This window comes from Lucilia sericata, unplaced genomic scaffold, assembly GCF_015586225.1.
Source record: "Lucilia sericata isolate MDLA Ls3-8-SP2 unplaced genomic scaffold, ASM1558622v1 Contig001104F_arrow, whole genome shotgun sequence".
In the NCBI taxonomy this organism is placed as follows: Eukaryota; Metazoa; Arthropoda; class Insecta; order Diptera; family Calliphoridae; genus Lucilia; species Lucilia sericata.
In genome coordinates this window covers 40,895-52,500 of record NW_023995076.1, presented here as the reverse complement: position 1 = coordinate 52,500, position 11,606 = coordinate 40,895, and the positions used below count along the sequence as shown (strand labels likewise).

The window sequence follows — 11,606 nt, the reverse complement described above, 5'->3', positions numbered from 1 at the left end:
GTTTACCCAAACAGGGCAAACAGGAGTATTGCATTAATTCAAAAGATTTTATCGATAAAGGTTGGGTCATACCCGAATCCGATTTACAATTACGCGAAAGCATAGGCAAGGGTGAGTTTGGTGATGTTATGCTGGGTATATTGCGCAATGAGAAAGTGGCTGTTAAAATGCTTAAAGATGAGGGAGCGGTACAAAAATTCTTAGCAGAAGCTTCTGTTATGACGTGAGTTTTTTTTATAAAAATAGTTATCCAAGGAATATTTAACTAAAATTTTGTTTTATGTTTATTATTTCTATAAAAGTACGTTGGAGCATGAAAATCTGGTGAAATTTGTTGGTTTAGTTTTCACTAGTAAACATATTTATTTGGTAACTGAATATATGAGCAAAGGATCACTGGTTGATTATTTAAGATCGCGGGGACGACAACACATTACGAAAAAGGATCAAATTAATTTTGCTTAGTAAGTTTAAACAAGAAATTTTTTGATTTAGTTATTTTTATAAGAAATCTAAAGAATTTTGAAAATTTGACAATTGAATTTATTCTCTTTTCCAAAACAAACAGCGACACGGCCTCGGGCATGGAATATTTGGAAGCGAAAAAGGTGGTTCATCGTGATTTAGCTGCCCGTAATGTTCTTATATCCGAAGATTGTGTGGCCAAAGTTTCCGATTTCGGTTTGGCTCGCGAAGAATGTTACAATTTAGAAGTTGGCAAATTGCCCATTAAATGGACAGCACCGGAAGCTTTGAAAAATGGGGTATGTAAACAGTTAACGAACATATCTTTTTTATATCAAGTTTATTATGTGTATTTAATTGCTTTTTAGCGTTTTTCCAACAAATCGGATATGTGGAGTTTTGGCATACTTTTGTGGGAAATTTATTCGTTTGGTCGTGTTCCTTATCCTAGAATTGTAAGTCATTAAAGTTTTACTTAGTCTTGGTAGTCTTTTATAAAATGAAAAGTTTTGTTATCCTAAGACTTTCTTTTAAAAAGCTTTTTTGGCTTTGTGAAGTTGTTAAACAGTTTGAAATATTAAATTTCTTTTTCTTTCAAGCCTTTGGCAGATGTTGTTAAACATGTGGAAGTGGGCTATAAAATGGAGGCTCCCGAAGGTTGTCCTCCTGAAATCTATGAAATGATGAGACAAGCTTGGGATTTAAATCCTGCCAAAAGACCAACATTTGCCGAACTAAAAGTTAAATTATTACATTTAAAAAATAATACAGCGTGAAAACATGTGCAAAATAAAACAACAGCCACATAATGATAATAATAAATAAATGCTACATTAATGTTTACCTCCACATTAAAAACCCAACCTTACCCTTTCCTCTACATCCCTACACATACGGAAACCTCCCATGTCCATCTTAACAATAATACCAGCAGCTGTTAATCATCATGAAAAAAAACTTGAACTATTAACCTACTATAAATATATAAAGAAACAACAACATAAAAGAAACATAATTATAAATTAAATCAAGCAAAACACCATTTATCAATAAAAAATTTAATATAAATAAAGAAAATGTTTGCAATTGAAGTAAAAAGTAAATGTTTTTACAACAAAATTAAACAACAAGCTAAATATACATAAATACATACACATATATCAAATAATAATTATAATAACTCTTTATATATATCTAACTATTATAAACAACAGCAACAGCAACAACAACAATTAAACATAACTAATTATTAAGTTAATTACATAAAAAACCAACATCATGTATAAAAAAAACATAAAAAAACTCTTCTACTACTACCAACCACCCTTTAAAAGTTTAAACAACAACAAAAGTAAACATTTTGTAATGATTTAATATTTTTTATGAAAGATAAATTTAAATAAAAAAAGTAAAAGGCTACATTATATAAAAAACAACAAAATAAAAAAATTAACTACTTACTTAACGCAACAATAACAATCTTTATGTTTTTTTTTTTCGTTTTTGAAAATCATTTTTTATAAAGTTTAAAGTAAATTAAAATTTATTTAAAATAAAAACAAAACAAAAAAAAACAATACCTCTAGTTCTTAAGCTATTATTATAATATACATATTCAAAGCATAAAAATAATAATATTATGTATGTTATTTATATAAATATTTAATCTTTCTTTTTTTGTCAAAGTAGTAAGCGTAACTTAATATTGAAACGAAATCAAATTAATAATATTTTGTATGTAATTTATGTTTTAATTGGTTTCTTATTTTTATGATTTTATTTTAAAGCAGTAAAGAAAAAAACCCTAGAGTAATATGTTAACGAAATCAATGTTTACACATAGAATCTGTGGCTTATAGATCAGTTCTGTTATAGAACAAATTTAGATCAGTTTTAGATATGTTCGAGTTTAGCTCTAATTCTGTCCTTGATAATTTCAGTTCTTGATAGATCAGTTCTACTTTAGTTCTAGTTCAGTTCTAGTTCAGATCTAGTTCAGTTCTAGATCAGCTCTAGTTCGGTTCTAGTTCGGTTCTAGTTCAGTTCTAGTTCAGATCTAGTTCAGTTCTAGATCAGCTCTAGTTCGGTTCTAGTTCGTTTCTAGTTCAGTTCTAGTTCAGTTCTAGTTCAGTTCTAGTTCAGTTCTAGTTCAGTTCTAGTTCAGTTCTAGTTCAGTTCTAGTTCGGTTCTAGTTCAGTTCTAGTTCAGTTCTAGTTCAGTTCTAGTTCAGTTCTAGTTCAGTTCTAGTTCAGTTCTAGTTCGGTTCTAGTTCAGTTCTAGTTCAGTTCTAGTTCAGTTCTAGTTCAGTTCTAGTTCAGTTCTAGTTCAGTTCTAGTTCAGTTCTAGTTCAGTTCTAGTTCAGTTCTAGTTCAGTTCTAGTTCAGTTCTAGTTCAGTTCTAGTTCAGTTCTAGTTCAGTTCTAGTTCAGTTCTAGTTCAGTTCTAGTTCAGTTCTAGTTCAGTTCTAGTTCAGTTCTAGTTCGGTTCTAGTTCGATTCTAGTTCACTTCTTAGTTCAGTTCAAGTTCAGTTCTAGTTCAGTTCTAGTTCGGTTCTAGTTCAGTTCTAGTTCAATTCTAGTTCAGTTCTAGTTCAGTTCCACTTCAGTAGTTGTAGTTCTGTTCTAGTTCATATCTAGATTAGTTCTAGAATAGCTATAGTTCAGTTCCAGTTTAGTTTTAGAGCACTTCTAAATTAGTTCTAGATCAGTTTATTACCAGTAAAATCTGTTCTAGTTCAATTGAAATAATGTAAAAATGATTTATTATTAATATTTGAGGGTTTTAAAAAACTGCAAAATCAAAATTGTATAAATTTATAGACAAAATTGTTATTAAACAAAAATATTTTCAGTTAAACTAATAACAAAAAAAAAAAAACAATCATAGCTTCAAGTAAACAAAATTAATAATAATCATTAAAAAAAGAAAAGAAAAAACTTCCTTAAAATTTTTTTAATTGTAAATTAATGTTGTTTTAAAGTTTTGCTAATACTTATTATTTCTCTATAACAATAATTTAAAAACATATATTTTTTTTTTAATTTTATTTACATAATTTAAGAATCTCTCATTTACTTGCTTAAAGCTTTCATTTAAATAATAATACGTTTTAAACAGTTTTTTTTTAATTTCTTCATTTAAGCAGCTTTTATTTTAAATGTTGATTTTATATTTATTTGTTGTTAACATAAGAAATATAAACAAATATTAGTTTAAAAAAAATATGTTTTTCGTTTAAACGAGCATTAAATTAAGTTTTTATCATAAAATGACTTAAACAAACCAACAAAAAACACACATTTCATTTTGAAAAGCAACTTATTTTTATCCTAAACATCATCATTAATTACGAAAACCAAAATGATTTTTTTTTAAATAATAAATATCATCATCATTAATTGTTTTATTGTAATAAGTTTGTTTTTATTTTTAAAAATACATAATGTATGTAAAATCATTTCTCTAAAAATTTCATATCTCTAGCTAACTCCTTCCTAACTACTATTTACTCTTACTCTCCTAACAATCCTACCTATTTTACACTAAACTACTCACTCCTCTTATACTGCATATACGTTCATACAATTTAACTAATGTGTCCTAAAAAAAAAAAACATTAATAAATTATTTAAAAAAAAAAACTTGTTTAAATTATTAAAAAATTATATTATGCAAAAATTTTGTTTCAATAAATTTTCCCAGAAATTATGTTTAACAAAAAATTATCTAAATTAAAAAGTTGGCATAAAAATATTTAAACTTTTGGCTAAAATACAAAAATTATTAAACGAAAAGCTAAACAAAAATATTTCAAAGTTATATGTGTTTAAAATAATAACGAAATTTAACTAAAAATACTGAAATGTAAGAATTGTAACAAAATATATACACTGTGGACTAAACACACACACACTTACAAAAAAAAAAAATAATAATAAATAAACCAACACACATACATTATAAATACAATTTCAGTGTATAAACATATTTAAATTAATAAAATAAATAAAATTAAAACATAAATCAATAACTTTTTAAATAAATTATTTGAAATATAAAAACAAAACAAAATATTAGTGTAAACATAATTATAAACAAAATATTTATGTGTTTTATTTATATTAAATGGTTAAATGTGGGTACAACAGAGGGAAATGCTTTTGGCCATTTATGGTGGCATTGAAACTTAACTAGTACTTAGTTCTACTTCAGTTCAAGTTCAGTTCTATGTCAGTTCTAGATAAGTTCTAGTACATTTTTAGTTCGGTTGTAGTTCAGTTCTAGTTCAGTTTTAGTCCAGTTCTAGTTCAGATTACTCTATTTCAGTTCTACTTTAGTTGTAATTCAGTTCTAGATCAGTTTTGGTTCTAGTTCAGTTCTGGTTCAGTTCTATTTAACTTCTAGTTCAGTTCTAGTTCAGTTCTGGTTCAGATCTAGTTCAGTTCTGGTTTAATTCTATTGAAGTTCTAGTAAAGTTCTAGTTCAGATAGACTTCAGTTCTGCTTCAGTTCTAGTTCAATTCTAGTTCAGTTCTTCTGTTCTAGTTCAGATGTAAATCTATTTTAGTTCTAGTACAGCTCTAGTACAGTTCTACTTTAGTTCTAATTCAGTTCTAATTCAAGTTTCATCAAATTTATTTCAGTTCAACAGTTCTAGGATTTTTCACAAAAAATTAAGATTTTCAATAAAATTTTAGTTTTAACAAAAAAATTTTTAAAAGTACAGCCAATCGCCAAGAACCGTGAAATATTGTTAAATCAAAATTCTGTATTATGTACAAAAAATGCAATAAAAATACTCAAGCTTTTAAAATTCTGAAAATAACAAGCTCTTATCTCCATGGTGAAATGCCTCCATCATCTAGGCAACCTAACAAATATTTTACAAACGCCATGGACGAAAAATGTACAAACTACCACAATAAACATTCAGTTGTTTTTAAACTATCGAAAAGTAAACGTTTAATCTCTCCAAAAGCAATATGTCCAATAATCATTACAATGATGTCTGGCACTTGGCCCAGCAAGAACTTGAACTGTTGGCTCTATGTGATTATGAGCGACAAAATCAGGATATAGACACTACAGTGGCAGCATTTGCTGCTGCTAATGCTGATAGCGAATTAGCTTATGGAGACTCAAAGTCCTTGATGCAGGCAAGTACTTATGAATTTTATCTCAAGTACATTTGTTTGGCCAATCAATTGGAAGAGGTATACGACAAAATGATACAACCGCAAAAGAGGCAATTAATACGTAATCTTCTGGATGCCACTTTGGGTAGAGTTATTGAATTAAAACACGATTTGGTTAATATTGATGTTATGGAGTTCAGTTATAATGATGCTATAGTTGAACGTTTAAAATTAACGCCCATAGATACGGAACTAAGAATACCTAGATATTTCCTGCGGGAGAGGCGTAAGGAAATAGAACAACGTAATAAAACTATGCATGATATATTGGTGAAATTGGGTTGGGTGGAGGAGAATCCTATAGTAGAACAAATTAGTGAAATTGAGGCTATACGTTTGATACAAATGCATGAGAGGGCTCGTCAGGGTAGATTGAGAGCACATTTTATGAAGGAAATACGCATGCTGAAGGAAAAAGGTAAGACTGAGGAGAAAGATAAAGATCGTACAGATAGTGGTCTGATGGCTGCTATGAAAATACAAAAAATGTGGCGTGGTCATACGGCTAGACGAAAAACACGTAGACGTAAACTAGATGAAATGATATTGATAGGAATGGTGCCACCACCATCACAAGTTGTTAAGGCAAGGGCAGAAAAAGTGGAAAAATTGAATGAGGTAAAGTTTGAAATTTGTGTTTTTATCATTCACTGTTCTTTAATTGAAAAAGTTAAAAAAAGATCTTCGAAAGACGTTATGCCACCCAAGAAGCTTTTAAGGAAAAATTTGAATCCACTGTAGAGCTAGTACGTGAAGAAATAAAGGTAAAACATGGTGCCAGTATGACCGAAGATATTGCCGATGAATTGCGCGCTTGGATTAAAGATTGTTATGAGAAAACTGGCAAATTACCCGACTTCCCCTCGGAAGATCAAGGCGGTTCTTTACATATATTCAGTCGACCCGGCACCGAAAGTGAAATGAGTCGTTCTTCGGCACGCTCATCCAAAGAGTCACGTAAAACCAAAGATAAATCGAAATCACCAGCAAGAAGCGGCGATTTAAATGTAAATGAAAACCAACTTGAAGAAGATGGAGGTTTGCAACCGGCTCAATCCAATTGTTTGCCCGATATCAGAGTCGAAATTGAAAGGTAATAATCGTAGTAATAGAAAATAATACATATGTTTACAGATTTATTTTTTAAAGATTTAATGAAATATGGCGCGATAAGGACGAATCGGGAAATCTGCGACAAATGGCATATGAGGACATGATTTACAACGAAAAATACAATGAGATTGAAAGGGAGTTTCGTAAGATTGTAGATGATGTTATGCGTCAAGAATTGGAATTGTTACAGGTAATTTTTTTTAGCTAAAAAAGACAACAATAGTATTTAATGGTCATGATATTTATAAACTTAGAATGCCACCGGTAAAAAAGCCAAGAAAAGCAATAAGAAAGCTAGACGTTCTGGCAAGAAAGGCAAAAAGAAGAAGGAAAAGGACTTAACACCAGATCGTACCACTGAATCACTATACGAAGAGTTGGTGACCAATGGTATTATACGAAAATATCCCGAAATAAGAATGAGCCAATATTTGGGTGACAAAGCCATAACCGCCAGATCCGGCACAAGTCCTTCACCAGGCGATATAAGACAAATTTTAACCGAATATTGTATATTACCCTTGGGCTCAGAACAAATACACAATTCTTGTCCACTAATACGTTCTATATTATTAGCCGGTCCCAAAGGTTCGGGTAAAAAGGCTTTATTACATGCCATTTGTACAGAAGTTGGTGCGGTTTTATTCGATTTAACTCCTGCCAATATTGTGGGCAAATATCCGGGTAAATCGGGTTTGATTATGTTAATACATTTGGTTTTAAAAGTATCACGTTTACTACAACCATCCGTCATTTATATGGGTGATGCGGAAAGACCATTTATGAAAAAAGTACCCAAAACCGATCGTACAGATCCTAAACGTTTGAAAAAAGATTTGCCTAAGTTAATTAAGAATATTGCACCGGAGGATCGTGTTTTATTTATAGGAACTTCGAATTTACCCTGGGAAGCTGATCAGAAACTTTTGCAACAAACTTATAATCGTTTTATTTATATACCCAGACCGGACTATGGAGCATTGTCGCATGCTTGGAAGACATTATTGCAGTAAGTTTAATAGTTTGCTGTTTTTTTCTTAATGTTTCTTTTTACCCTCCTTTTGGGTAATTTTTTGTTTTTATTAAATAATACTTTGGTGATTTGTATTTCCATTATTTTAGTGAATATTCTGGTGGTTTATCTAATTTGGATTGCAGTGTTATGGCCAAAATTTCAGATGGTTATACCATAGGTGCAGTAAATGCTTGTTTAAAGGAAGTACTAACCTGTAAGCGAAAATTACAATTGCGCTCTCAACCCTTAACTCATGTAGAGCTTATTAATGCTTTATGGTAAAATAATTAAAATTAACTCAAGAAAAAAATAAAAAAAAAATATTTTCTAGTACCAGAGATCCAGTTTACCGAGAAGAGGAAGAAGCCTACGAATCCTGGTGGGCCAAGACACCTTTGGGTCGTAGACGTCAACGTTTATTAGAAATTGAAGAAGAAGCCCGTTTAGAGGAACAAGTACAGGCGGCAAAACAAACTAATGGCAAGAAAAAAGCATAAAGATTTCACAATTTTCTTTTTGTAATATGTATTATTTAAGTTTAAAAATAAATTCTTTAAAACCGCTTTTACAATAAATCTCATTAAATTTCAAATGCAAAGGTAAACGTTCCATTAAAAATGCCATTATTGTGGGCACTAGAGATTCAACCAAACTTACACAATCTCCGGTACACCATAAAATACTAATGTGAAACGAGGGGTCCTTGAAAAAAATTAATGATTTTTGTTAAAAATTTACAAAGCAAATATTTTTAGTTTTCCATTTACCTCATAAAATGTGGCCAATTTGAAATCCTTCATTACCTTGTCCACTTTTTGTAAAATATTTAACATTTTATCGAAATACAAATTGTCTACTTTTAAGGCCAAAAAAGTACGCGTGCGTTCGGCATTTGTGTAGACTTTTAAATTGTCAAGGGATACAGTAAAGCTAAAATTTTAATTTTTCTTTAGGGTCATAATTTTTCTATGGATAACTTAAAATTTTACCTTTCTAAAGTTTGTAAGGCGTTTTGTAGCGTACTAACGAATGATTCTATTAAATGATATTGCAAAACTACAGTCTTTGTTAGACTAATATGCATTTCTGAAGAAGCCTTAAAATGAAGTTTTTCTTCTAAGTGGTCAAGGCAAATGTCTTGTATATCTTCAAGAAGATTATTGTCTACAGGTAAGTAAACACAGGTGGCCCAATTACCACGTTCATGTTTAAAACTTCTTATGCGTCCATCATGTTTTGAAGGATCATCGGTGACGTCGTCATCATTGGATTTTAGTTTACGTTTTCCCAATAATGTTGTGGCTTGAGGTAATAATTTTCTGAGTGGAGATAATTGAAATTTAAAAAACAGATAAATTCGGTAACCTAATATCTCCTAAACTAAAATACTTTAATACTAGCACTTTTTCGAAATTTGTAAAGTTTTTTACATTTTCTTTCATCAAATGGCACATTTGAATTTTTATTTTTGGATCTAAAAACATTAAATTAAACAATAAATCTGAAAGAAATTGTTCGTTTTTAACTTCGATTAGAGTAGCAAAGCTCCCGAGCCCTGGTTTGCTATAATTATTATATTGAATCACAAACCCTGCTTTTTTCCAAAAATAAACTTCGAACCCTGTGTAACTCCTACCTGTTTGCTACTGGCAATTTATTTGCTTCTGATTTTGTTAATTCATTTGATTCTTCACTTTCTAGTTGATTTTCATCTTCAGACTCAGAAGAACTACTATAATTTACTAAAAACATTATTAAAACACTATTTTACACAGATTTATTTAATTATTTTTATTAGCCGCCTGACAAACAACACCTACCAGATCCCTGCGCCGACAAATATTAACGACGGCGGCGACTGACAATAAATATGTCGGCGACGACTTAAAATCGACTGTAAGCCGGCTAAGTTTTCAACTACGTTTAGTTTTTAAATTTTTAACGATTTTGAATAAAAACGGAATCGAGAGATCAGAAAGTGGGATTTTGGAAGCAAATATATCGTTTATAACAACAAAACAGAGCAAGCACAAAAGTTGTGTGAGAAATTATGCAGGGATGGATAAAAAAATTCTTAAAAATTAAAAACAAATCCTTTCTCCAAGTTTTACGAGGATCGGCCTATATCCTCCATATAAAACATCTTGCAGAAAATCTGTTTCTAAAAAATTTTGCATTAAGAAAATGATCAATAACGTAAAAACAAAGATATTTTATTTATTCAGCCAATTTGGGCAAAATAATATTACATAGTCCTGTCTGTTCTCTAAACCGAATCCGAGTAAATTTCTCGTTTAAAAACGAATTCGCATAATTTTTCACGTTTTAAAACCGAGTACACAAATCTAGTGGAAAGTAAATCGAATGTAATTTTATTCTAATAAATTAACTAATTATTTTTCTGCCTTTTTTAATACAATTATAACTAAATATAAATGCTATGGGCATTTTAGAAATTACTCGCATACAGATTTTTATACAATCAGGAAGCTGCGTGCCCAATTTTAGGTTCAATATTATAGAAAATTCGAAAAGTATTAGTAAAATAACAAAAAAGTACCAGAAAGTATCCTTTTAATTTTAAAGAAAACTCAAAAAAGTACCTGTGTAGAACGAAAAAGTATCGAAAGATCTCTTTATTATTAATTTCATGTTTCGATTTCAATATCATAGAAAACTCAAAAAGTACCAGTTGGAGAATGAAAAAGTACCAAAAAATGACACTTGGTACCGGGGTTCCAAATAACACCCCATTAGCATATTTAGTGTTTTTAAATCTAAAAATTTTAGCTAAATTGGATCATTGTGTTTGAATTAGGGATGCCAAACGGGACTGGCTTTTACAAATCCCGGGATTCGGGATTTTGAAAATTGCAATCCCGGGATCCCGGGATATTTCGGGATCCCGGGATTTTTCGGTATTTCGGGATTTCGGGATTACATGAATTTAATTATTTTATATATGAAAATCTTTAAATCATCATATTTGTAAAGAAAATTGTTTAATTTTGTGGAAATTTAACAGACAGAAGATATATTTAAATTAAAACAATCCAATTAATTCCAATTTTTAAATAAAAACTTTCAGAATTGCATAATTTCTGAAACTTTTTAAATACATACTTACTTCCTAAATAAAAATAAATATCAAGTTCCGAAATTAGACATAAGCTCTTTTTAAAACCTCATACTGTTCCATGTGAACTAATAATTATAACAGATACCAATTCAATTATTCGAATATCAATTTAGAACCTATTCTTTGAAAAATATTTGGAATTTTACTCAAAATACATATTAGTTTTGGAACATATTATTATATTCGTAGTATTAATTTAAAATTTTAGGTGCATTCAGAACAAGGTAATTTACCTTTACCGGTATCATTCAGATTTGTAGAAAGTTAGAAATGTAAAATCCTCTAGTATTGAAAAATAAAGTTTGTATTCGACTGTGCCGAAATTAAATACCCACCATCAAAATATTGTAATGTATTGATATTAATATCAGCATCAATGTGATTTTCAGAGGAGGTCCAATTAGGTTTTTTTGTGTCAATTTTGGTCCAAATTTGCAGCCCAAATAGAATGAGTCTTCTAACTCGTGTTTTCAGCCTACAGACACAGAATGTGTATACTTTTTGGGTCGGTCTACGACCAACATTGCAATGTGCTAACAAGTAAAAAGTTATAGTTGGGCGAAGCCTACCATATAATACCCTACACCAGTTATAAAAATAAAATGTGATTTATTGTTCATAATAAAGCATTTAAGTTGAATTGTACCTTGCCTCAGATATAATTAAGGTATTTTTTGTTG

General features: G+C 29.9%; 3 protein-coding genes across 5 annotated transcripts in view; 2 read left to right on the top strand and 1 right to left on the bottom strand.

The window, feature by feature from the left end:
• The window catches only part of LOC119610008 (tyrosine-protein kinase CSK), a 46,197-nt gene extending 44,761 nt beyond the window's left edge, over nucleotides 1-1,436 (top strand). For both annotated transcript variants that reach the window (XM_037965070.1, XM_037965069.1), the window contains 5 exons: nucleotides 1-223; nucleotides 303-464; nucleotides 569-764; nucleotides 834-920; nucleotides 1,065-1,436. The exon at nucleotides 1-223 is cut by the window's left edge and continues 46 nt beyond it. In XM_037965070.1, the coding sequence (XP_037820998.1) occupies nucleotides 1-223; nucleotides 303-464; nucleotides 569-764; nucleotides 834-920; nucleotides 1,065-1,241 (845 nt within the window). In that variant the 3' untranslated portion in view covers nucleotides 1,242-1,436. The remainder of the gene's footprint in view (nucleotides 224-302; nucleotides 465-568; nucleotides 765-833; nucleotides 921-1,064) is intronic.
• LOC119610009 (U6 snRNA phosphodiesterase) overlaps nucleotides 1-9,608 on the bottom strand; it is a 15,614-nt gene extending 6,006 nt beyond the window's left edge. The window contains exons 1-4 of one of the 2 annotated variants that reach the window (XM_037965072.1): nucleotides 9,424-9,608; nucleotides 8,777-9,106; nucleotides 8,555-8,717; nucleotides 8,445-8,489 (exon numbers count right to left, since the gene is read on the bottom strand). In XM_037965072.1, the coding sequence (XP_037821000.1) occupies nucleotides 8,445-8,489; nucleotides 8,555-8,717; nucleotides 8,777-9,106; nucleotides 9,424-9,539 (654 nt within the window). In that variant the 5' untranslated portion in view covers nucleotides 9,540-9,608. Of the gene's footprint in view, nucleotides 1-8,306; nucleotides 8,490-8,554; nucleotides 8,718-8,776; nucleotides 9,107-9,423 lie in introns of those variants that run through there. The other variant, XM_037965071.1, reaches the window with a different exon arrangement.
• On the top strand, nucleotides 5,323-8,284 carry LOC119610024 (dynein regulatory complex protein 11). The gene is made up of 6 exons (XM_037965096.1): nucleotides 5,323-6,277; nucleotides 6,340-6,752; nucleotides 6,809-6,962; nucleotides 7,027-7,781; nucleotides 7,895-8,065; nucleotides 8,119-8,284. The coding sequence occupies exons 1-6, from the start codon at nucleotides 5,447-5,449 to the stop codon at nucleotides 8,282-8,284; spliced, it is 2,490 nt and encodes an 829-aa protein (XP_037821024.1). The 5' UTR covers nucleotides 5,323-5,446.
• Nucleotides 9,609-11,606: the final 1,998 nt, after the last annotated feature.

What these genes read in the sequence shown, in the direction of transcription:
- LOC119610024 (XM_037965096.1), top strand. Translation starts at nt 5,447, where the DNA reads ATGTCCAATAATCATTACAATGATGTCTGGCACTTGGCCCAGCAAGAA. An exon ending in ATCAGAGTCGAAATTGAAAG is followed by an intron (nt 6,753 to 6,808) that starts GTAATAATCGTA and finishes TATTTTTTAAAG; the next exon opens with ATTTAATGAAATATGGCGCG. An exon ending in GAGCTTATTAATGCTTTATG is followed by an intron (nt 8,066 to 8,118) that starts GTAAAATAATTA and finishes AATATTTTCTAG; the next exon opens with TACCAGAGATCCAGTTTACC.